The sequence below is a fragment of the Centropristis striata genome, chromosome 9 (genome assembly GCF_030273125.1).
Source record: "Centropristis striata isolate RG_2023a ecotype Rhode Island chromosome 9, C.striata_1.0, whole genome shotgun sequence".
Taxonomy (NCBI): domain Eukaryota; kingdom Metazoa; phylum Chordata; class Actinopteri; order Perciformes; family Serranidae; genus Centropristis; species Centropristis striata.
The window spans coordinates 22,439,376-22,466,582 of NC_081525.1; the positions used below are offsets into that span (position 1 = coordinate 22,439,376).

Below are 27,207 nucleotides of genomic sequence, written 5' to 3' on the forward strand. Positions count from 1 at the left end.
TCTGGCATCTGTGCTCTCAACCAAGCATTGAGTTTCAGGTGGTGCTGCTATTTTTAGATTTTTTTTTTCCTTTTGTACTGAATCTCTCTTAATAAGGCTGCTGGCTGCATAACCCAAATATTACAACAGAAGCTGGGTGTCATGGTATGTCTGCAGCGTGTGGCACTGATGTCTTTACTAGTGAAAGATCTGTGGATTCTTGCTGCTGGAGCTTTCAGCATACTTTTCTCGAGAATTTAGGTTTAAAAATCGTGACTGAACCGTGACTAATTTAACAAAAATGCAAATTCTTACTGATATTTTTGTATAAAAATTCTCTGCATGCATGTCTTTCCGTGTGTTCCTGTCTTAAAAACAATGTCCTTCAGTCTTTTTTAAAATCATGCAAAAGTTAGACGGTTAAAACCCTCATTTCACAAAACTTAATTTGTTTGAAATGTTGGAGAAAATGTTGTACAATGTCCATTGTTTAAGAGGAGCAATCAACAATCACACTTGTGAGTCTTGTTGAAGATTTTTAAAGAAGAAAAAAGGACATTTTTGGTGCAAGAGCTGTAGCACCAAGCTTTTTGTTATTAATTCAGTTAGTGGTTACGTTGAGTGACTTATATTTATTAAAATAATCTAAATTTTAAGCAAAAGAAGATGTTGTAACTGTTTCAGAAACTATCTGTGCACCCATTAAACTCTCTCCGTCTTTATTTCTCTTGCTCTCTCACAAATAGTGCTGCCTATTTACTTCAGCTCCAAACTAAAGACAAAGCCTCTGTCAAGTGGGATTTAGCAGTGACATGGGCAGAGTTGGCTGCAACTGTGAGTGACATCATTTGGAAGCGTCGCCTCTTCTGCATGAACAGGAGGGTTATAAAAGGAGCTGGAGGAGGACGGGGAGCAGTGTGATGTGTGAGACATGTTCAGTGTGTGTGTGAAAGAGAAAGACAGAGAGAGAGGGGAAGAAAAATAGTATATGTGTGTGTTTATATGCCCCACTGTGCATGATCCTTGTCTGTCTGTCGGTGAGACTTCCAACATGAGATAAGCCTGATGAATGGCGTTACAGTTGTCTGGCAGGATTGTAATCATAATCATTACTGAGTGTGAGAGACACGCAGAGAGACAGAGAGAGAGGGAAGACACTCAGCACATTTCAGGTTGTATACAATAATAACAGCAAAGCAATGTCATCCTCGTCAGAGATCTCACTGTGTACCCATTCATGCTCACACCAGGATCATGCTTGATCTGTCACTCAGTTGTTGAGTCCTACGGAAAGATCCTGTGATGCAAAATAGTGATATAAAACTATTTAGACAAATTGCAAAGACAACGTGACTAAAACAGGATAACAAGTGCAGCAGTTTGTGTATTCAATTCCATTGTATGCATAAACTAAATGAGTGTCTTCTCCTTTTGCATCTTGCGGCAACAGACTTTAGCGTTTGAGAGGAATGAGTTCTCTAAGATCCTCACCTCACAGTGAGAGGAACAGGAATAGATCAACTTGCATGTGCCAGTCATAGCGGCCTGCACCGAATCTGTCTTTGCTCTGTCATCTGCACATCCACAGAGGCCCTAAAATGTTCACAGTCTTTCTATTAATCTCAGTAAACACTTTCCAGTTGCTCACTGAGCTCGTCCATTATGATGACAAAATCAACACAGGCCAGTACTGCAATCCATCAGCCAATATACATAGGGGCAAATATGATGGAAATGCAAACAGCTGCAGTGTGATAACAAGTTATTGGGTTTCCCAAAAGGACAATGTGTCTCAAACTGCATCAGCGAGGAGTCTTGTAAACATTTTGGCAACTTTTTCCCCCCTTTTTTTTCTTTAACAGCCATTTCCATAAACCATTAATTTATTGATCATGTTCCCAGCACAATAACAACACTTTTCAATGTTAATGTTTTCAGCCAAATGTTTTTTTTTTTGTTTTCAGATGGAAATTCTGCTCCACTCACATATAAGAACTCTGCTGTATTGGATGATTGATTGATTTATTGATTGATTTGATGAATGATGGATGGAGGGGAAGAATGAGTCAAAGGTCATAAAGGACAACCAATGGCCTGTTTATTTTATGACCTGCATGTAGCACTCACTTTTTTTCAAGTATTGATTGTGCAGAATATAGCTCACAAAAATATTGATTGCCTGGAAATGTGTCACAAAAAAGGCACTGAAAAATCACAACAGAGTAACAGAACACACAATAGACTTGACCAAGTATTTTTAAGCTGGAGGAAAAGCTTCAGCTACAGTACAGTGAACTTTAATTTGGCCGCACCTGTAGACAAAAGCAAGCGTTTCTCTTAGGGATGGGAATTATTTAATCGATTAATGAGAATTCAGTCGATCACATAGAATTTTTAATCGATCTGTGTATTTTTTCATTTTATCTATGACTGCGTATCAGTCCTCATTGAACTGAAACACGGCCGAGCGTTCAGTTCTGCAGCCGTACATGAATAAGCCAATGAGCTGAGAATTAAGTTGGATAAAGCTACAGTTTGTAAACTGGAAGTTGCATTAAAAATTATAAAACACACAGAAATACAAGATTTTAATTTGAGCAAAACTAGCTTACTGTATCAAACCTTACTAGCATGAATTACTAGGTTTAATTTGATCAAAAACTTATTTAAACACAAAACAAGATTACTGTGAAAACTAATGTCATGCCTCTTCGGGGGCTAAAACATAAAACACTGAACTCATCATTATCTTTACAGTTTAATCTCAGTTGAGTTAGTTTTCTGTTCGACAGGATTAAGTCTCTTTTCGTCCTTTCAAAATAAAAGCATCCGTTATCAAAGCAGGCTTTTGCATAGTACTGTATAATATATCATTTATTTTGCGCATGTGTGCATGCAGCAATTAATCGATGTTGACGTTATAGATAATCGAGTTGGCAGGTTTCTTCCAAACGCCCATCCCACCCCTTTCTTAGCACCAAACTGCCTTTAGAAAACCTTTAATTTTACTGCTGGGTCTACTGGGTCTGACAGCCAGCAATGCCTGGTTCTGGTTTTTCGATATTTGGCAAGGGCCAGTAAAATTGCGTGGGCTTACAGCAGCATGGTGTTGGTTCCCATGAAGTGGGCAGAGCTCAGTTGATGGCCAGGGGAGAGGCTGCTGCTGCTGGCCTTGGAGCTTTTCCCCTCCCATTGGATCTCTGACAGCAGGTCGAAGATGGCAGCAAAGCCAGATCTTGGTCTCTCCATGCTGGGCTGGTCGCTGCCGGAGACCCTGCTGGAGTCTGAGCTAAAGGAGGTTTTGGAGAACTTGAACTTGGATTCATTTGAATCCAACTTGATGCCAATAGTTTATATTCTTGCAGATGGTCTTGTTTGCTTACGTAGGTCATTTGGAGGCATTAATCTGTTTCATAACCCTTTTAAAAGTTCCTCGAAGTTGCTTTTAAAAGTTTTCTCAAATGGAATTTTGTTTTAATATTATTGATTTTCCTTAAGTTAAAAAAGTAAGCGTTTCTAAGGTCTGCTAAAGGCTTAGCACCCTGCAGACACTCAGTTTGGGAGTACCTGTTCCACAGTACCTGGTGAGAAGTTAAGAGGATAATGGAGGTTAGGAGGGCAAAGCCTCTCACATAGAAGGGAACTACCAATTCCAACAATGTCACGATCCTGAGATAAACTGGCTAAACATCAGTGCAAAGCCCAGGTTGTGGATCACAAGGTTAAGTTGTACCAATGTTTGTCTTTGCTCTATTTCAACAAGACTCTGAGCCAAACAGTTTTTGGATTCTGCCTGTATTTTTTTGCCCAGCTTTTTCCTGCTCATTACTATATTGCTATTAGATTGGGATGAAATATGTATGCGTCACGCCTGCTGTTATGATTAATGTTGAAAATGAAGTGCCGCCACTGGGAACAACCCTCATATTGTCTTTGTAAATGTAATTAATATTACAAGACTTGCTTATGATGGGAAGCACATGCAGGTACAGCAGCAGCTTTCCCTTCACCCTGCCATTCTCTGTGTATTTTTGATTCTCAGTGCTGTGCAAACACCATATGGGCAGGATTTTTTAAACCAAAAAAAAAAAATGTGGTTAGTCAGCCTGGGAACCAATCTAATGAAACAAATGGTTCTGCTGTCATGTGGGCAACCCAGGAGGAGTACGCCTCTGACCCATTTTTTAGCTCCAGACCATTAGTTTAAGAAACCAGGGCATATGGTGCTGGTTGTAGGGGGACTTTTGTGTTTGGGCTGGGAAAAGGGAGCTTGAGTTAAACTGTTGTGTTTCGAGGCAGATGTGTGTTCTTGTATTACGTAGCCTGGAGCGACCAATCCCTGACTAAAATCAGCCAACCGCTATTCTCTTCTATTTCCTCTTCAAATTGCTGTTACTGCAAGGACATGCCAACATGTGTGATTGCTGCTATTAGCACCAACAATAAGACACTTCTGCTGCTAAAACAAATATATTATCATAATAAATGGAACATCTGTTTTGTTTTCCATTGTGAATGTGCTTTATGCAGTTGTGGTAGCTTCACATGTACATACAAAAAACAAAATCAATGGAAAATCTTTTTGGCTGCAGCAAACAAGTGGATGTTTACTATGTTCTTTTCCCACCAATCTCCTTTCTTTAAGGTATTCAGACTGGTTTTAAGGGTTGACAAAGGCCATCTTGCCAAAGCTTCACTTGACCTATTTTAATCGCCTCTTGTTGGGCTTAGGCACCATGGTGCCAGCACGTGGTGGTCTAAGCTGACCCCTATCATAGAGCACAGGAGGGACTCAGCAGAAGAACAGACCGGAGCCCCATTCTCGCTGTCTAAGTCCTTCCACTTAATCCCCCAGGGAGGTTGTTTGTGAGCGATATCACTACAAGAGTATAGCAAAAACCCCTGCGGAGAAAACCAACCGCAGTGTGTTGCCAGTGCTTCACTTCTCTCTCCTCTATCCTTTTTCTCCAACTCCAATCTTACTCTTCCTCACATAAAAACACACACCTCACTCACTGCATCACAAATACATTCCTCGAACATATTCACACAAAAACTCCATCAGTCTTCCTCCACGTACCCTTCATATCTGGCTCATGGAACAAAACACACACACATAAGAATGCATGGGCATGCAAGCACACCCACACCTGCCAAACCTTGGTAAGTGACATCACTCACTTTTATATGGTCAGCTGAGTCAGCAGCTTTCGGTTTCATTCTGCCTTGTGTTCGATCAGAGACCGTCTGTGATTTCTTTTCTCAGTGCAGCTCTACATTTATCATTCGTCTTCTCTGCTCGACCATCTTGATTCAAAACGCTCTGTTATAATTCAGCCCAAACACTGAGTGAAACAATATCAATTCTGGGAAAATTACTTCAAATCAAACCAGCAGACCAGGGGTCGGCAACCTTTACTAACAAAAGAGCCGTTGTTGGCCAAAAAAAGGGAAAAAATCTGGCCAAAAAAAAGCCTTAATTGAAGCCTATCAGCATTACTAATGGCTCACATTGAGCAGTTATTAATATGGTTTTGTTAGAATGCAGTGAGGACCCAAGTGCAAATACTTTCAAGACTTTCATAAGCTGTGATGCACATTTTAGTTGACTAAAATGTTAAAATGATTTACTGCCATTTATAAACCACACATTTTTAAAATTGAAGAATACAAATTGATTTGGGCCTACACCAATGATATATTAAAATTAAAATGTAAAGAAATAACTTATTATTTCGTATAATTTTTTTGGTCACAGCCACAGGGAGCCGCTGTAGATGGCCTGAAGAGCCACATGGGGCTCCGGAGCCGCGGGCTGCCTAACCTGCACTAGACTGCAAATATACAAATCAAGTTCAGAGATTAGGGGTGAATACAGAACAACATCCCAGTAGGTTTAAAGACACTTCAGAAGAGCATTAACAAGTAAAGGATCCTCACATACTATTATAAACAAATAAGCATTTTCAAGAGTCCAGCACTCATAGGTAACTTTAAGCTTCAGGAAGAGATAAAAAAAAACATTACACACAAGACAACAAGGATTAATTTCTAATATAGCTTGCTATAGAGAGAAAATAGACTATAACTTCTTGTTTATTGCTCTCCTCCTGATGCTGTTTACTGCTTGGACAGAAGGATTAGGCCTGATCTCAATTTTCCGTCTTCATCCCCTTGTTCTTAATTCCATTTAAATGCTTGTCTGAACACAAGCCAGGTCGTCCCTATAGCCTACTTTCCATCTCAATTCATTAACATTGTTGCTGCTCTCCAGTTAAATCCCTGCTGAATAGCAAATAATTAGATGTCCCTGGTGTTTTAGTGGGCGAAGACAAATCGCACACTCATGGTGTCATCCTGACTTCTGACCTCTGCTGAATGTTGGCCTCCTCTGCCCACTTGTCCCAAAAGTACAGAGACACAAGGGTGTGCAATGGAAAGAATCAACATGTGACAGTTTTGTTTGTTATATTGTGCATTAATCTGCAGAAAGTCTAACCCTAACCACATACATAAGGATTTTGTTGATTTTGTGACATATTCAAAGATTTGTTGTTGAAGTTCTTCCACAGAAGAAATGTTTTAGCAAGAATGTGTTAACATATTGCACTTTTTCCAAATGTCATAAATTCTTGAGCAGCTGAAATACAACAGAAACTCTTTCCAACAATATGTGAAAAAGCCTGGGGTAGAAAATGTACAAGCTGAAATTGCCATATGAAATTACACATTATTGTACCTATTTGGATGGAAAGCAACAAAGTTTCATGTGCGTACATGGAAATTAGACACAGCATGTTAGGAAAAAATAATTGGAAATGCCATTTATGATTTGCATTTAGATGAGCAGATTTTCATTTTGTACTGACATTATAATGATCGGGCCTGTGGGGAATAATAGTGCAGGTGAGACTGTCAGCAGTGCTGACCGAGCAGGGTTCAGTGCAACAGAAAGAAGACCTCATTCATTTCTATCCACCAGAGTTGTGCAAGCTAATAATGGCTTTATTTGCTTGTGTCATTGTTAGTTAAAATGGATGGAAGCTAATAATGGTTCATTAGTAAATACAAGGCTTGAAGCAGAGGCAAAATGATTGTGAGTTGGTCGTATTGCAGTTTGAATATTGGTTATAGCATATGATTGCTGTTTTTTTTTTCTTATTTAGACATAAAATTGAGCGAAAGGAAGGAAAGAGGACACAAAGTCAAGCCAAGCAGTTCTACTGACAAACAAAATAAGTCACTCACAATGTTAACGTTGGCGATCTCAGAGTTTACTGAACATGGAAATGCCTGTGGGTCGTGTGCCTCAGTAAAACATGATTCATCCAAGCAGAGTCAGCTGAGTTCTACTCTGGATTCCTTCTTCTGAATACATGTCTCCTAATCACACCGCTGTACCTCGAAGATTAAGAGTTTTTAAGTCCTGTTAGACATGACATACTGATGTACAAATCAATATCTGGTAAGCCAGCTCAAGCTGTGAGAACTTTCTTCTCCTCTCCTCTCCTCTCCTCTCCTCTCCTCTCCTCTCCTCTCCTCTCCTCTCCTCTCCTCTCCTCTCCTCTCCTCCCAGGTTCACTGCTTCCTGACTGCCTCCTGCTGTGACCTTTCACCTCTGCCTGCCTAATGATCTGACCTCTCCTTTTAGCTCCCTCAGTGCCATCTCTCCATCCTCCTCTCTTGTCTCCCAGGGGACTGTGCGATTGAGGACTCAGAGGGAAGAGGGCAGATTGGGTCTGCCCTTTCCGGCTGCTTCATCTCCTTTCACCTTCACCTCTGTCTACCTTCTCTTTCTCTATCTTCCCTCTATCTCTTGGTTACTTCTCTCTTTTTTGCCTCCATACACTGCAGGGTCCAATCTGAATAAGCAATGCTGCTCACTCTTTACCCTAATGTGTAGGTTGGGACCTGATGGAGCAGGTTATGGTGGAGGAATACTGATGGCAGTGGGGGGAGAGAACTAAACTAGTCACACAGAGGCATCTGGCAGATGGACAATAGGGAAAAGGGAAGCAGTCCGTATTTAATTCAAACAGCCAAGAGCCTGAGTGTGAAATTGGCTCTGATGCTCCAAAGATAGAAGAGAATGAAGCTTATTCTCTGCTATTCTAACAACATTTTTAACATTCATGAGGCTCTTTCAATACGCCTTATAAATAGGCCTCATAAATGTGGAATTTGTTGTTTACTCCTTTCTTTTTGGTGCTTCAAATTAAAAGCCAAAGCATTTGGAAGCTTTCCCTTTTACAACTAACCTATGTTTGCAGTGCAGCGTGATTGCTCCTGATTAAATTGTCTGCGTCAAAGTCACCGCTCAGCCTGGGGGGTGGAGTAAACAGCCCTATTAGCTGCTAACAAAGCCTCCCAGATATGAAACCATGCCTGCGTTTGGTGCTAAACCCAATGGGAGATTATCCAGACTGCAAATACATGGGCGACTGAGATGCCCTTTGTACCACACAACAGAGGGCATTTCATGGGCAGAGCGCTGATCCCCTTACTGGTGTGCAGCTGAGGCAATGTAATCCCAAATTATTTAACCAGATTACTAGAGCATGAGAAAAAAATTCTGCTTTTGAATTATGTATGGGGGGTTTATGTGGTAAGATAGGAGTTCCAGTGTCAGTGTCCCTCTAAAGACAGACACTGTTCTGCAATGGGAGATGGTCTGCAAATGTTATCAGCAGACAGGTGAAGGATGAGAAAGCACATATATATAGATGTATTATGGCATCCAGCAGAGCAAAAAACAGTGAGGGATATTGAGAGACACTAAAATCAAGAATGCAGTTTGGAATATGATCATTACTTGGCAGATATCAACTGCACAAACAAAGAATATTCTGGCAATTTCACTAAAAAACAGATCATACTGCCAGAAAAATAAGGCGGTGAGGTTCACTGAACCCCGCTCATGTACAGTTTGAGAAATTACAGGCTGTTTGGCAAGAAACGGCACTGTTGGGTTGCACCCAGACCGAATATGCCTGCCAAATCAACGCTTCTCCATCCTGAATGAATACGCTTGAAAAACAAGGCTTTATTTGTTCAAAAAATAAAGACAAAATTCTAAAGAGGACAGCACAATTGTTCGTTCTCAAGCAGCGCTGACAGCAAAGTTCTGTGGTAGCCATTTTAAAATGTGTTATCACTTTCATTCTGTTTTATTGTGCTTTGTTTTCCACTTAGTTGTGTCTCTCCTCAGGGACTGGATACAGCTTCTGACCCCTCAGCATTTGATTGAAACACCAGTTCTGACAGCTCCAGCTGTGGCCTGGCTGCTCCCACTGAGCCTAACCAACACTTTTTCATTGCTTTCACATCCAAATCCAATGTGAAGGAGAATAAGATCACATGTCTGGAGATGACAGAGATCTGATTCATGACAAAACAGAGTGTGAAGACGCGTGGAATCATGTGAAAGTTTTAAATCAGCACACACACACATTCACACTTCTCTGTCTAGGAAGGGGTAAAGTTGACTTCAGCCAAGCAGCAACGTTTGTGTCTGAAATGAGGCCAATGTATAAGTCTCTTAAACCTGCATTCTTTCTAATGGCCAGCAGGGGGCACTTCCACTGTTTGTGAAAAGAAATCCAATTGTATGAAAAGTCCCTGAGAAAATAAACCTTGTTCTCACGCAGTAAACATTCTCACAATGAGTTTATGGCCTCCATTGCAAGTTCAAAGTCTTCTTGAATATAGCATGATATCCCCCCCAAAAGCAGGTTTAGGGTGTTGCCATATGTGTCTATCTGCATTTGTTCACTATTTGAATGTTCATTTAACATTTTGGTCACCTAAAAATGTTGTTCAGTGATCGGTTGTACTAAGACACTTTGTTGGCTATTCATTTTGAATAACAATGACTTTGCCAGAAGACTAGCTAGCAGGTGCTAGTATTAGCTCATTGTTTGCCCGAATATGGTCACTTCTGGTCTTAAAAAAACAAGATGGCGAAGAACAAAATGCAAAACTGTGTAGTGCTACAATGGCTACATCCACTTCCTTTATGAGGCATAACACAGATGGCTACTTTTTTGGTTAAGGCACATAGAATTTTAATTAGGAGACCATAATAATAACAATGTATCATGAAAATTAATTAAAAGAAATAAAGTTTAGAAATGTTGATATGAGAGTACAACAATTGAAGTTAAAGCTTATTGAAAGATTATTTTACTTAAAAAAAAAAAAAGATTTCCAAAACTTACTGAAACAAAGTAATCATACTTAATTGATCTAAGTAAAATGATTTGCATTCAAGTTTAAATTATTCTGTACTCCGTAATGAATAATCTGTAATGAAGTACATTGACTGTAAGCTCTTCAGCCCTGCCCTGCCGCTGCTGCCATATTGTCTGATGACGCAACGATGTCCAAATCTCATCCATCGCCTCTCTGTCTGCAGCAGGCACCTGGCCAGCTATCGACCGGACCTCACTCATGGTTTTTGGGTCACAAGCTGTGACAGGAAAGCGGATGACTCTCCTGTCCTGTATCCAGCGCCGTGCCACACACATGTTCGCGCACATGCCGCAACGCTCCACAGGAAAGACAGAAGATTTGCTGACCACCGGCTCTGTTGTCTTCTTTCGACAGCACTATCTGTCTCAGGCCAGAGAGGAGGAGTAGAAGAGTGAGAGAGGAGAGAAAGAAAAACAGAGAAGGGGAGAGACAGAGTGGATGGAAGGAGAGGGGGAGAAAGGGGAGAAATGATAAGGGAAGAGAAAGAGAAGAGAAATAGATTAATAGCGGAAGGGGAAAACAATCCCGGTTACAGGCACAGACAAAGACAGGCAGAGAGAGAGATAAAGAGACGGAAGAGGAAAGTAATCATCTTAAAGGTCTGAAGGTCTCAGTCAGACTCACTCACTGTCCTGCGGCAAAGATGAATGCAAGAGTTAGCTCCAGCTGTGTGTGCAGGGATGAAAGATGAACACAATTTCAGCATTGACCTCCAGGGGTAAAAATCAGAAACAGTTGAATGTGAGTGTAGAAACATGATGACAGTATGGTAGTGCAATGTGACTTCCCCGCTGCTCTGCTTCACCTCAGAGGCACAATGGCAGACCGCACACATGTCCTCCCTGTTGTACCGTCTCTGTACTTTTTGGAACTGCTGAAGTCATTTTTTCTGAACTGATGAATTCAGCAAACTCTGCCGTGTTCATGGTTTTCTGCACTTCTGGGAGTTGGAAAAACAATATAAATCCACAAAGCAATGCTGGAGTACCACAATCAGCATACAATAGTAGAGAATGTTTTCATGTCATTGGCAAGAGCCAGTGGTTTTCACTTGTATTAGTTGTTTTTTTATCGCTTTAAATTTTCTTTTAATGATGCTCTATCTTCCCCAACATAGAAATAATGGAGTTCCCAAGATAATTGAACAATACTACGTATATTATTGCCATGAGTTTTAAAACTTCCAACATTGTTTCTGAAGGCTTGTGTCAGTTTGGTAGTTGCTAACAGTTACTATCTGTAACAGAGGATTGTCCCTCTTCATGTTGGTACCAAGTAGGACTGAACGATTTTAGGAAATTAAGTAATTGTGATTTTTCTGGCAGATATTGCGATTTTGATTCGATTCACGATTTTCTTCAAATCCAGCTTCAGTGCAATATTCACAATGTGTACAATGTATGCTGTTTCCTCTAGGATTTTTAGGAGAGGGTAAAGGGTTATTTATTCCCTGAATGTTGTGCATGTGTAAATATCAATTAGCAATTCAGAGAGTATAAAAATGACACTGCATAACAAGCTTTAGAACCAGTGTTTACCACAAGGTTTTATGAGACTATGAGGCAGGGACCCAAATTAACGAGGGAGGTCTCGGGGCATGCTCCAACGCAGAATGTTTTTGACGTAAAAGCCTAAAGGAAGTGTACTCACTTTGTAAATGTAGTCCTTATTAAAGTCTTTCCAAGCTACTCACAGGAGAAATGCTAAAGCGTTGACAATCAAGAAGCTTGAACTTTTCCTTTTAGTATTTTTTGAGTTTTACTTGTTTATGCATTTAAAAAATATATATAGAATAGAATAGCCTTTATGTGCTTCCATTCATGTATTCACAAGTGAATTTTCTGGTGAAAATCATAGACTGTATAAAATAGGTGAAAATGCAGGAGAATAACGTTTACCGGAACATTGCTTTTATTTTGAAGGCACTGTTGGGTTGCACAACAATCCCCTATTTTGAAGTAGCAGCGTGGTTGGTATGTGAAGCCAATGCAGAAGTACCTTAAACCTTCATTCTGTCAAGCCTGATTTCCACCGGGCGCGTTACAGCAGCGTCACGTCAGCGTCGCGTTCGCCGTTGCAAATAGGTAACACTCTAATCAATGAGAGCATTTCCACCGGGCGCGCTGCGTAATGTTACAGCATCGTCTCAGCAGCGTCTCTACACGAGCATTAGGTAGGACTTCTATTTCTCCGCGAGACGCTACCAAATCGCGTAAATCTCAACAGAGCAGATCGCACCAGACAGGAAGTCCGACTCAGAATCAGCGTAAAACACTTCCGCCCCTTTTTAAAATAAAACACAATACGCAGTTCATGCAGCCTAAAACTACTTCACATCAACATTATGTTATGACCAGATCAGCAATCAATCAATCAAAGGGTCTCAGAGGATCGGCGACACGGACGACAAGAGACTGATTGTTGAAGTGGAACATCATACAATCATTTATGACATAACATATTGTTTTTATAAGGATAGATGGTCAGATCAACATATCTTTCACGTCAGAGAAGCAAAGTAAGTTGGTTGTTGTTGTTTACTTTATACACAGTTTATCCATAGACTGTATAAATAGAGTTTAGAGTTTATCACGGGATCTTGCGGTCTCCCGTATGGTCAGGATTATGGCGTGATCTCGTTATCTCGCGTGTATACGGCCGGCTCGCTAAGCTGACGTGACGCTGCTGTAACGCGCCCGGTGTGAACTGCAGCAAAACCGCGGTGGAGCCGTGCTGCTGCTGTAACGCGCCTGGTGGAAATCCCCAGTCAAACAAGATCTCCAACCTATGCAACAGAATAGACCGTTTGTAAATACCACCCAAAATGCCACATATGAGCACTTGTCAAAATGACTCACTTTATTGATTTATTTATTTATTTTCGAAAAATAGCACACACGTCGTTATACATGTGTGGTTCCCAGTTGTTAAATAGGCTTCAGTTTCTGTGAATTTAGGCTATCAAGGTTCAAGGTTCAAGGTTCAATTTATTGCCATATAGTTTAAACACAATTGGAATTTTTTACAGCCAGTCATGCATGGATGTGGTTGACAGAAAGGACATATAAGACAAGACATGATATGACAAGACAACAGTGCAATGGATTGATAGATGCTGTAAGTGATAATACTGATAATGATAATAATGAGTGCAAGCAGTGCATTCAGTCCTGGTGGGGTATTGTGCTAGCGTTGAGAGTTGGGGAAAAAGCTCAGGCAATGCCGGGTTTTTGCAGTTACTTGCAGTGACTTCACTGCCGCAAAGTCTCTGTCCGCCCGGAACGAAGAGAAGCATTTCTCCACAGCCTCGTCAGGTGTACCTGGCGACAGATGGGTCTCCACGAAAGACAGCCGATGAGTGGAAGTCCTTGCTCCTTGCTACGAGGCACTGGAGTTTGTCCATTTTATTGCAGAAAGAGTTCACGTTTGCAAGGAATATTCCCGGAAGAGGTGGTCTCGTTCCCCTCTTTCGCAGATGAACCAGAGCTCTCCATCCGCGCGGTCTTCTGATCCACCTGACAGCACCGGTGAAGAATGCTGTACCCCTTACAAGAATGTCCAGAATGTCCGTGGAACGGGTGAGTAGATTGGGGTATAAGTCCGGTGGGGTTGAGCCCCTAAAGTGCAGTAGTTCCTCCGTTGTGTAGGAAGGCAGGCAGGACACAAGGATGGTACAAAACAAGCTACGGCGACCATGGATGGCGCCATCTTGGATCACACGTGATCGATCAATCGAGTAAACACACTGACCTAGTTTTAGGGCAAAACACTTCCTGGCTAGGCGTTATAAAAGACAGTTTAAAAAGTAACTACATGTTTGTTGATGCCAGAAGTGAAGTAGTTATGAGGGTGATGTGAGCCACAAAAATTATGAAAAAAAAAAAAAGGAAGTTACGTACTAGTTATATTGACATTTTTTAGGGGAGACCAGTCTTTTCTGTCTAATGGCCAGCAGGAGGGGACTCTATTGGCAGCAAAGAGAAGTTGTATGTAAGTCAATAGAAAAATTAAGTAATTTATACAGTCTATGGTTGGTATCAGAAAGTGGAGCTGAGTGAAGAATATGTTGTTTTATTCATTTTATTAAATCCCTTGTAGGATGCAGTTATTTTATATGCTGAACATTACAGAAAAACATACCACTCTGGCCTCATTACTAAGCAGTGATAAAGAAAAGGAAAATTGAATTTTTGTCATAATTGCTTTAGTTCTATCACTGCTGCTCAACTCATCACGACCTGGTGATTGTAAATCAAATATTCACTCTCCTCTTTGCTCTTTTTTGCACTTCACCAATTCCTGAGAAAATAATTTAACTCTTTTACTGCAAAATTCTCCACTATGTTCACTTTTGTTTTTCTGCTAGGTGGTGCTTGCCAAGTAGTCTGTTGCAGCTGAGAACAATGCTGATCAAGTAAACCAACACAGTACATTTGCAGACTATTTAAACAAAATAACATACTGAAAGATGCTAAACGGCTTCATGGGACTGAATGGAACTGCAAAAACAAGTGATAATCCTCTGTGCGTTCACCACGACGAGCAACACCTTTCACAGTATATGCAGTCATTAAACCCAATGTTCATATTAAAAAATAAAAAGGTGATATTTTTAACTGCTATATCAGCCATTGGAGTCACATATTTTCTGCAGACACCTTTTTACCTAACCTGCAATGTCTATGCAGGAAATAACCATGGCTCCTCATGCTTTGCAGCTCTATGGGAAGGATATGCTCTGTGCTAATTTAACTTAAATTGGATAGTAAATTGAGGCACTCAATCTCTATGTAAAGAGCTGGCCAACTCCCTAGAAGAACATAGCAGTCTCAAAGCCTAACCCACAATGTTTGCATCTTCTGCAACACATGTATATTTTTCCTCTCTTCTGCAATATTTTGCATTCAGGAAACCAGTTATGCATGTGGCCTTTTTATCCTATGACGTATATTAGGGATTTTTCTGCAATTTTCAGCACGTTTGCTGCTGGCAGCTGTCGAGCGAGTCTGGACAGAAAACTTGCTCCTGCTCTTCTGCTCTAATTCATGCCCATCCCTGAGCTCATACCCACTGCAGGGCAGTGCTGCACTGTAGGTGTAATCATGTGGGCTTGATAGATGCAAGTTGACATACCATACATGTGTAGTAGTTGTGCATACATGAAACATATTGTGCAAACCTCAAAGATATACTATAACATTCCAAGGAAGTAACACCAGCTGTGCACGTTTTCTGTTTCTTGTCACAGACCATATGATAGCAGACAGACTACAAGAGGTCGTGCCAGTAGTTACTGAGCATATACTGTAAATACTATACAAACATTTTAATTCCCAGAAGACTCTGCTTTCCTAAGTAACTTATAACGTGAATTTTGAGTGAACTGGTATGAAGACCATAGAAACAGCACAGTGCTTTCCTTTTGTGATGTATTTGTCCCTTGAGGGAAAACTTTGCAACAACAAACCCAGGTAACAGACGTTGTGAAAGTGATGCAAAGACTTATTATGACCATTTTTTGCACCTGTGCCAGCCTTTTAATGTTTCATTCACACTCTTTTTATTGAATAATGTATAAGAGGAAAGAATGGTGTTTTTTCTACCCTCTATTTATACTGTAGTTTTATTCATTATTCATGTGTTGATTCATGTGTTAAAGTCATTTCATGCACATGAGCCATGTTGAACTGCAACAAATCAAAACTGAACTCTGCCTGCATAGTACAGCAGTACCGACCAGCCTGTTCCCTTTCATTGCACACACTCATTCAATTCAAATTCTCTTCAGACTCTGAATATGTTTGGTCACTTCACTGCCTTCAGGTATATCTGCAGATATGACTGTACATGCTCCCCAACGTTGATTCATTAAATGATGGTCATTGGTTGCCTCAATAATTGTGATTATTCTAGGTGACTGAAAATCTGCCCGCCCCATATAGCAGAGGACATATAACACATGTAGTGCTTATGATTTTTTTTTTTCATCTCAAGAAATTCCATTACAGTCACTCAACTGTTTAATAAGCCTCCTTTAAAAGATGTGAACTGAGAGTAACCCTTATTGGAATCCTTTTAAGGTAAAAAGAAACAGCTATAGCTTGAGGCAACAGCAAATCAAAACTGGATTAAACATTATTGCCAGTGGTGCCCCTGTTTCTCCCATAGCAACAGATAGCGTACAAAGGATGCTGGAGCGTGAGAGGAGCAGTGCTAGTGTTAATGTTTATGCATATGATTGGATTAGGCATGGCAATTTCTAATGTTACGAACATTTCAAAGCAATTTATGTAACCTATGACATGGCAAATAAAAAAAAAAAACTGCAAGAAAAAGACAGCTGAAGAGAACGAACAAAACTGAAACTTTATTTGGTACCATCTGGTTGCACAGGGAAGATTTTAGCATCACATCATAGTAACAGGTTGCTCAAGCTTTCATGTATGAAATTTCATCTGGAGCTCATCCTAATCCCATTGCTGCCACTAATTGGGCTCCCGGCAAAAATCTAATTTCAATAGGATACATTGAATAATTGTCAAAAATTTCCCTTCACACAGTTTGACATTTTGGAAGAAATACATTCAATTTCTTGTCTAAAAACAGACAGTAAGATTGTTAGCATTCTCATATTTGTCTGTTTTTAACAAACGCACCCTTATCTCAAGGTGCAGCCATAGCGGCCTCTGAAAAATAGGAGCTCGGGAACGTTGTGGGCCTGTGATGCCATGGTTTCCTTGCTTTCACATTGAAAGCAATAGCAAAAACGTGTTATGTGTTCGGGCCCTGAAACCATAATTGTCATTTTTACACTTTGGGTTTTGTAGGGATTAAATAAACAAGATGTAACATGATAATTATTGAGCTTTAGATGTGGGCTAATTTTGAAGTTTGTTTGGAGCTTTGAAGCCTCAATTTCCCCTTGATTCCACTCTTAAAGCTATTTCATTTCAATTTGATCTATATATGCCAGAATCACAAATCACAAATTTGCCTCAAAGGGCTTTGCAGTCTTTACAGGGTATGACACCCTCTGTCCTTTGGTCCTCGCAACAGACAAGGAAAAACTCCTCAAATAAAACTTTTAACAGGGGAAAAAAAGAAGAAACCCTGGGAGAGCAACAGAGAAGGGATCCCCTTCCCAGGACGGACAGACGTGTAAGCTGGCTGTATCTTCATATGTCATTATTGGCCCTTTTCCCAGAGTTATGAGACGATTGATACAATTAGGTTATCTTATCTTAGCATAAAGATTGGGATAAGGAGGCACAGCCAGCCTGGTTCTGTCTAAAGGTCCACCAACTAGAACCCAAAACACCCTAATTAACATGTTAAATAGTTTGTTTAATCAATAAATAAACCAAGGTGTAAAAAACATAATTTTGTTAGTTTACAGGCAGTTTTGGATAGGACTATTTCGTGGCTGGGCACAGTATACTTCAGGAGTCTTCATTTTTAAGTTACCAGAGGTTGCAAGGCTCCAAGCTGTATTTTAGGGATTAAACATGTTATTTAATGAGCTTTAAAGCTATGTTAACTGTTTGCCTTAATTGTTTCCAGTCTTTCAGTAAAGCTGCTTCTAGCTGTAGCTTAACGGAGAAGTTAGCTAGCAACTGACAAAACAAGTGACATCAGTGTTCATGTTCAACTCTCGGGAAGAAAGTGAAAAAATGCCCCCCCAATTTATTTATTTTAAAAGCTTAAACCTCTGAAGTCCAGGAGATTTTGGTTAAAATTTGTCAACTTCCTATGCATTCGATTCCGTCTGTGTTTAGCATCTTTCAGTCTGTCCTTAGCTTACATCACATGCATGGCTCCTTTTTCTCAACACAAACTTGGCAGATTTTTCATTTTATTTCAATTAACAAAGTATAAAGCTGCCAGGAACCTAAAATACAAACAGAAGACACAGGTGTCTATGGAAAAGTACATTTTTAAAAAGACATTTATAAACACAAAAACAGCAGAAAGAATAAATAAATAAATAAATAAAACTACAAAAAATTTAAAATGGTCTAGAAACATAAATGGCACACTGTGAAAGCTCCTATGATTGTACTTTTAACTGGCTTTCTCAGCTTGTCTACATATGATATATAAATAAAGTTATTACTGTAAATAAAACATTAGTATTTTCAATAAATACACGGACTCCAGAGGGTTAGCCTAATAATTTGTGTCGTTTTCAACAATTATTTGCAGATCCTTGACAAGCTATATAAAATCTAAAAAAGTTTGAAGGGGTCTGCTCCATCGCAGTACCTACTGTTATTAACAGATAACCCTCCCCTGGTTAACAACAGTTCTGATGTAGTTTCTCTACCTACGACATTCACCGCAGGCACTATCCCCAGTTATCCCGCCCATAAGCGTCACTGATTCAAATTGCAGCCGAGGCAGAGGGAGAGAAAGGAGAGAGCCTGGCTCTGATCACACACATTCACACACTCAGTAGCAGAGGCAGAGCGAGGAACACACAGAGCGATTGAGAGGTCGGGGATCCTTTAGTGCTTTTTCACTTGCATGAACACAAGCTTAGACCCCCACAGGATCTAAAGATGTGGACAGAAGTCGGAAAGCTTGTGCTATTTCATTTGTTACTGATGGAGCTCCATTGCGCTAAAGGTAAGACACTTGTCTCAGCAATGAGGTGAATTTGCATCGCACCACGGACGCTTTGGGGATCGCTGCCTACTGAGAAACGTCTCTCAGTGTAGTCCGCGTCTTCCCAAGCGCTGCGCTAATGTGCCTTTCAAAGACTTTTGTCATCTCGTGCATGCAGTGGCTCACACCTGGATCGTCTCTTCTGCCCGCGCTGTGACTGCGATCACTGGTGGCATGAGGTGACAATACGCGGAAGGAAATATCCTTACAAACCCAACACGTGTCTAAATGCAGTAGGCTGATGTTACTGCGAGAAAAGAGGCTGTGTGGTGATGTGAAGGCTGCAGTGGTCTGCGTTTGGTGTTTTTGTAGCTGCAGCCAAAACATCGCTTAAATAGATTTGCCTACACAGATCTTTGTGTTGAAGTGCCTGCAGGACACTGGTGGCACCCAGTCATGGTCACCAAAGCCTGCATTGATACATATACAATGAAAGAAGACAATTTTAAGCTAATCATGACAGAAAAAGTGTCAATTATGTTCTAGGAATGTTGGATTTTTAGAAAAGCACGCTATAACAGTCATTACTGGAAGAAGCCTTGTGATAGTATTGAGAGATTTGGAGCAATCATAGCTATTTACCAGTTTACAGCCCACAGTACTCATGGCAAAAGTAATCTCTGGCTTTATTGCAGTAAAGGCATGTATATAATGTATTTTAGGCTATTTAAAAAAGTGGAGATTGTTGCAGTACACCAGTTAACCTCACAAGAAACAGCCATGTAAACAGAGCTAGTCGAGCCCCCTTTTGCCATAGGCTGATCTTGATAAAGTACACCGCCTCTTTCCTGTAAATATCTTCAATTTCGTCACCATGCTTTTATGGTTATAAACTGATTATTTGACGAGATTTTTTAATGCTCTTCTGTTAATCTGACATTTACATGTATCCAGTGTACAGATTCTAAACACTAAATGAGCCAAATAAGTGACTGACAACTTGTTTTTTTTTTTTTTTGAATGACAACATAGGAACTAATACAGAGTCGGAGTGTGAAACCGGGCAGTTTCAGTGCAAGAACGGGCGATGCATCCCGACCCTGTGGAGATGTGATGATGATGATGATTGCTCAGACAGCAGCGACGAAGAGAACTGTCGTAAGTAGCCACGAGTCTCTTAAATTGGGGGATACACACAGTGATGCTTTTGTTCGCCGCACCATGGACCTTAAATATACCTGCCGCCATGTAGTTTGGCACACATAGGGCACCAGACCATTATTTGATGCTGTGCTGTTTACATCCATGTTGTAACCTTTGAAATAATTAAGTTATACTGAGAATAAGCTGCTTATTATTTGCTTTGGGCCCCTCTGGAATCTCCTTTTCAGTTGTTAGCCTGCACACGTCAGTGCAGGAACTGCTGATCCTGGATCATTGGTCAGGTCACATGGCCACAGGAATTTAACCAATTTCTTACAAATTTCACAGCCTCTGAAAGCTTCCAACACACGGAGAGCTGTGGTACTATTATGTCAGAGCAGGGCCATTGCCTGATATTATTATTACTGTAGAGATAATGTCAGTCCTGTTATCAGCTCACCCTGCTATACTGTCTCATAATGCTTTGGCTATATAATGGCTTTACAGTCATATCTGAGATAGTATGATCAAATGGCAGTGTTAAATGTCATGACAACTCACTGCTGACTAATGCAGCATGCTCTTATGCATAAACTGTAGCTTTTAGATATGGATGGTAACATCTTACTGTTTTTCTTTTCTCAAGGGCGCCTCTGCTTCTGTGCAGGTGGTACGTAATTAGAATTAAAAATACAGATTAGATATGTGGTTTGGGACATTCAAATATTGTCTTATACCCTTCAGGAATGTGTGGAAAAGACTTTCCCGTTTGACCGACTCACTCTGCTCAATTCAGGAAATTGCACGGACAACCAGCCGAGTAATCATTGCTTATAAATTTGTCATGGTACTAATTGCTTGAATGGTTATATTAGCGGCCAATTGATTCATCGCTTATCTTGTGGACCAGCACGCCCGAGGGGTGGCCGCGGAATATCTTGGGGAGTTCCCTTGATGAATGCCGTGACATTTACATGCACGTCTCATTCGCTGCAGAGGCTGATTGGCATTATTGGACATTTAGTGGGCGATACTTGATGGAAGTGGAATTAGATTTTAATGAGCTCTCCTCTCCTCTTGAAGGTGCGTTTTACTTTGTTGTTTGGTTGAAGAGTTGAATGTTAAAATGCTACTTAAGGTGACAGACGGTTGTTTTAACCAAATCACTTTGTCTGTGGCAGAAATGTGCTCAGCCTCTGTCTTCTCTCCTCACTCTTGTTGCTACATACCTGTAGGCTTGAGTTGTGGATATGCTTTCCTCTTGGGCTCCTCTGTCACTCTCTCCCCCTGCTCTGCTTTACCTTTATCTACTTTTTACCTCTTGCTGTGCCTTATACTCTATTTTGCTACCTCTATCCCTTGCTCCCTCTCTGCCTTCCTACACACCTTGCACTCTCTATTCTTTGAGTGCTCAGCCTGTGTCTGAAGTTGGGTGCTTCTTTCTAAAAAGCTGTCTCCCTTCCCCAGCATTGTAGCACCAACTTCCTCCCCCCATTTTTAAATCTCCTGTGGGCACCTTGGCAGTGCGAATGCCACGGAGGCTATGCCCACTCGTCTTACGCCCACAAAGAGCATCAGCTGACAGGTTGGTTGGAGATAAATCCAACAGCGTGACTCTGGTTGCCGGAGTGATGCTCAGTGGCTGGCAGTGTGCCAGCCCTTTCGAACAGATGCCAACACTGCCAGTGTGCCCCCTCCCCAAAACCGCAATATCACCAGCAGAGCTTAGTGGAGAGGAGGAAGAGGTTGAGGAGGTGAAGGAGGATCAGAAAAGATGGGAGAGATTTGATTGAGAGGAACAGGAAAGTGTAGTGTGAGGAAAGTGGAATCATTTTGGAGAATGGACAGAGGGCAAATGGAGACGGAAGGAGAGATGTGAAGAGTGAGGGTGAGGTTAGTTTAGCAAAGCTGACAAGTTTAGTTCACACATGGTGGTGTGACAAAGCTAAATGGGCTTGCAACAGGTTTTATTTAAAGTAGGCTGTATGTCAGATGAATCTCTCATTTGATAAGCATCCATTTGGGTTTCATTGGCCTTTGCTTCTGACTTAAAAATGATGGCTCGAGTGGAAACAAGCTTAAATTAATAAACTAAATAATTCAATAAGTTCTCTGACTTCATCATCAAACCACATCTGACGAGACGTTTTTCAAGCCCATTGCTGACATGGCTGGTGGTGATTCTCAAATTTCTGGCCAAATTAAACCCAGAATGCTCTGTTTTGCTTTGGTGCACTTGGAAATGAACCGAGACCGTTTGTTTCAGGTTTCAGTTGTGAAAGCACCTAAAATTTCTCTAATTTCTAAAATGTATTTAGTTGTCAAATTTACCTTAATACTGATACATTTTATTACAACAATGTTTTAATATATCAGCGCCCTTGCGGGCAAACCTTTGATATGTGTCCCTAATTATGACCAGTTAAAGAATGCAGACCTCTGCATTGGACTGTGAAATGATTAATTGATTAAACTTGTGGTGAGATGCCACTTGTTGAAGCCATTCTCATTTTAAATGTACAGTGCATTTATAACCTTCTGAAATTGGTTTCCGAACAATTCTGAAGCAGGAAATATTCATTGCAGTTTGTAGAATGGAGTGCCTGCTTTGAGTTCTTGTTGAGGAAACTTGGGAATTTTAAATGCATTAGAACGTGGAGTGATACCATTGTGTCATTGTTACACTGGCGCCTGTTATCCCTCTTCTCTGTTAAGGCAGCAACGTGCATGTGAGCACACCAAGCATGAGTATTTCATAAACACCCAGGCCAGGTATAACGTGTGTGTTGTGTGAGTGTGCGCTACCGTGTGCCTCTCAGTCAGTAGTCACATCACCCATCTCTGTTCACACACACAGGGCTCTCACTGCAGGGATTACCCTATAGCATCCTCCCTCTGGCAGCTGTATTAGAATACGTCTTGGTAGATTTGGTTGTCTTTTGTGCCTCATCTCTCCTTTCTTTCACTCTCTTTCTCTCTTCCTCCTCCTGCTCCTCTCCTCCCCTCTCCTCTCCTTCATTCTCAACATGCCTCTTGGTAGATTTCGCTCTTGTTGCCCTGGGAGACAGTAAAGTGGTGGTGATGGTGGTGGTGGTGAAGGGGGTTTTGTTCATGCATGTGCTTTCTTTGTAGTGAACACAACACTCTTGCACACATGTATTCATACACACTGTAACTCTACACCTCTGCACAACTCTTTGTTTGACCTATATTTTGTTTCTGGCATATACAAATAAAAGACTGTGTCATTTTACAGCAGATTTAAGTGGCTTTAAGCATCCCTAATCTTAGTGCCAGAGTAAAATCATCTCATATCTAAACCTTGTGTTAGCTGTCAATTGTTTTACCTCTCTCACATTGTTGTGCAGAAGCTTCTCCTCTAAACGGCCTTGGTCATGCTGCACTGTAAAAATAACTGTTGGAGAGAATTTATTTGCGAACATGGAACTTTGAAATCAATCGTGCTGATTGGTGGTGCAAAGATTAGTCCAATAATAAGTTAAATAAAACAAGTTGATAAATGGAAAATGTATTGCCATCAATTTTTAAAGTTGTGTCAGACATTTATTGTAAAAATGCCTTTTAAAAAAAAAAGAAAACCATATGACATAAGATAGGATAAGAACACAATCTGAATTGTAAAGCCTCAATGAACCATGAAAGCGTTTCACAAAGCTACAAACAAGAGGATGAAAAGAGAATACATAAGGGTGGGAAGAAAGTTCTTGTTTAGCTGTGTGTGTGTGTGTGTGTGTGTGTGTGTGTGTGTGTGTGTGTGTGTGTGTGTGTGTGTGTGTGTGTGTGTGTGTGTGTGTGTGTGTGTGTGTGTGTGTGTGTGTGTGTGTGTGTGTGTGTGTGTGTGTGTGTGTGTGTGTGTGTGTCACAGCAGGACAATGAGTCTGAGCAGGTCTGAGAAGGGGAGCGTCTCCTCTGCAGTCTGAGACCAGCTTCCCATAGAGGAGACATCACAACACATTTCACGCCGCTGCTCTGTGTGTGTGTGTGTGAGGCCAGGCTATCTCACACACACTCACTGTAATAAGAGACTGCAGAGAAGCGCTTCAGGCAAAAAAGGCATTGTACTGATAGGCTCACAGAAACACATTTTGGTCACCTGCTGACACACACACACACACACACACACACATATGCACCAACACTGCTCTCTGTAGCACAGCTGGGTCAGACTATTAATGGGAGTGTGAGGTCAAAGGGACCGGTACCTTAATCAATTATACACAAACGCACACATATGGACGCACAATGAGTGTGTGTAGTTGCAGGACAGTGTGGCAAGACTGGTATAAAATAAAACAAGACACACACTGCTTCTGAAAGGACAAAATAGGCACACACACACACACACTGAACTGAGTTACTGGGTTCAAAACACATTTTATACCCTAGTACTTCTTTCTAAATGGGTATTATTTCTATTCTACTGTGTATACGCCATCAAACACACATACACATAAGCAGAAACACACTATTACTCATTAACAACCACACACACAAGCACATGGCAACCCCCCACTCCATCATTGCTTTTCTCTATTGGACTAAAGACAGTGTTATATGTGCATGTATGTGTGTTTGTGTGCATGTATGTGAGGAGTGTACGCAGCTGCAGTGCTCCAGTCTCAAGAGAGAAACCCACTGCTGTGCTCTGTGACCACTGAGGCACTGTGAGACGCTATTTGTGTGTGTGTGTGTGTGTGTGCGGGCAAGTGTGTCCGTGGGTTTCATCTGGTTGGCTTTGTGTGCCGACAGTCAGCATTTCACAAACAGATGATTACACATAAGCCACGCATGTCACAGAAAAAGCAGGTTTGGGGGGAAATTGACTTGCAAAAGATAGGAGAAAGGATCATTCTGTTTTTATACAACTTGGATACATACAACTTTGCCGACTTTTGGTTAGCATGAATTTATTCTTCCATTAGGGCTGAAAAGAAATATTTGAAAACTACAGCTCACCTCAAAATCAACAATACAGATTTTGTTTTGGTGGATCGTTTTGGTTTGAGCTACTGAGAGTTGGAGATATCGGCTGTAAAGATGTTTGCCCTCTCTCAAATATAATGCAGCTTGATGTTACTTCGCTTGCAAAAATGTCATAAATCATGACCTGGTTACTCAAAATAATCCACAGATCTTGTTGTGAGCCGAGTCATGTCGGAACTATTCATGCACTTTATGTGGGATTGCATTCTTAGACTAATATCGAAGGAAATGAGAACTTTTTGCAGCCCTAAAGCTAAATACTGAGGTTGTACGAGGCTGCATCTAACAGTTCTGTGTAGGAGTTTTGAAAAACATTACATGAAATACACAAAATGGTTTTTAATGATGGACTATTTACTCTGCTTCCGAAGAAATTAGGATAATGACTAAAAATTGTGAAATTGGTCCAAAACTGTACCAAAAATAAACCTTGCTTAATTTCTTTACCTATGTATCTTTTTTATTTATGCTGTCTCATTGCTCATTCTCACCAATGCTGCAATGTACACACCAGTAAATTAAAATGTATTAATAAAACATGAGGCTTCTTATTCTTCTTATATGATGCTAGTCCCTTCTGTCCCTCTGCTGACACATTAAAGGGTAAGACTGCCAGCTGGCCAATCTTCCCTAAAACATGAAGCATTCCTTGAAGATTGAATATTAAACATAATCAAGTAGACACATGCAGCATTGCTAGCCTTACTGGTGACAAGCCCAAACTATGGCAGGGCACCACCTTTGTCAACACTGTATCATGCTCTACAAGCTAACAATACCTGGTGTGTTGAATAGGTGTTGGGTGCAGCGGTGCAAAACAGCAGCAGGGTAATTTTAGCTGAGGTCAGTGCTTGCCTGAGGCATTTGCTCTCTCCTTCTTTCTCTCGCTCTCTTTGGCCATCTATGTGTGTGTGTCTCTCTCGCTCATTTTTACAAACTTTCAACCTCGCTCCCTTTCCACCCCCCCTTCCTGTATTTGTGACCCCTCTCTGTTTTTCTCCAGCCCTTTGGAGTAATGACTTTGTATTGACATGAAGGGCAGGGGTATAAAATGCAGAAAACCTACAAGGAGGAAGCAGCTGCTGTGAAAGTGCGAGAGAGAGAGAAAGTGAGACTGCACTGTCCATCTACATACTTCTAATCCAATTAGTGAGTGTCTCAGTGGGTGAGAATCTGCACTGTGAGAAGTGTGTGTGTCAAAGAAAGCAACGACAGGAAGTTGTTTTCTCTCTGAGTCTTTGCACATCTCCCTTCTTCCAAAATCAGGACATATTTATCAGAATAAGGTTTTCTTAAAACCCAACTACTGGGTTATTTATGTGGGGAAATAGTAAGCATCTAATCACGAAGGCTTAAGGAAACTGGAAGAGGGGAATAACATTTCTTAAATATCAAGTTATGTTTTTAATGCGTAGGTTTTGGGATGGTTACCTCGAGGGATGGTTTAAACTCATTTCACCACAGTTCAAAAGTATCTTTGAAATACTGCACATTTCTCCAAGTAATATTCTAATGTACCAGTCATGAGTGGACTGATTCCAAGTTTTTTTTTTTTTTTTTTTGCTGACGGCAGGAATTACAGCTCCCACCAGCTGAGAGTGCCAGCTCAAATAATACTAATCAATCTGTGTGAATGTGCGATGTGAGAGGGGTCACTTGTATTGATGAACCTGCAGGGAATTATCCCCACACCGAGCAGTTCCCTTCAGCTAAACGAAATATTTCAGCTAAACGAAATATTTCAGCTACACATGCATCCTCGATCATACCTGCTACTGGTTCTAGTGGTTGGTGTCTCAGTACAGAGGATGAAAGCTTTAGGTTTATTAATTTTCACGCAGCGACCAGAATGGTGGAATTCTCACGATGGAGTCTTAACTGTGATGCCTATTTTTTGACTAACCTACCTGTAGCTATTTTTGGCAGTGTCATTATTCCACTGAAGACTAGAGGCAAGGCAAGATTAGAAGTACATTCAAATATAAAATTTTAAAATTGAAAGCAAGCTGATAAAATATTTAAATAAATATCAAATATAAAAGGAATAGAAGTTACAGTGCAGTATTACTGAATGGCAGTGGCAAACAGAAAAGTCTTCAGAGGGTGTACATAAGTGTATTTTTGGCAATGTGTCTGGGTTTTTGATTGCATGTCTATATATAAGTCAGTTTGAAATGAATTCAACTGTTTGACTTTGAAATTGCCAACCCCTTTTTCTTTTCTCGT

At 40.7% G+C, this 27,207-nt stretch overlaps 1 protein-coding gene across 3 annotated transcripts in view; it reads left to right on the forward strand.

Moving 5' to 3' along the window:
* Nucleotides 1-18,677: 18,677 nt before the first annotated feature.
* The window catches only part of lrp8 (low density lipoprotein receptor-related protein 8, apolipoprotein e receptor), a 214,811-nt gene continuing 206,281 nt past the window's right edge, over nucleotides 18,678-27,207 (forward strand). For all 3 annotated transcript variants that reach the window (XM_059340547.1, XM_059340549.1, XM_059340546.1), the window contains exons 1-2: nucleotides 18,678-18,855; nucleotides 19,867-19,992. In XM_059340547.1, the coding sequence (XP_059196530.1) occupies nucleotides 18,789-18,855; nucleotides 19,867-19,992 (193 nt within the window). In that variant the 5' untranslated portion in view covers nucleotides 18,678-18,788. The remainder of the gene's footprint in view (nucleotides 18,856-19,866; nucleotides 19,993-27,207) is intronic.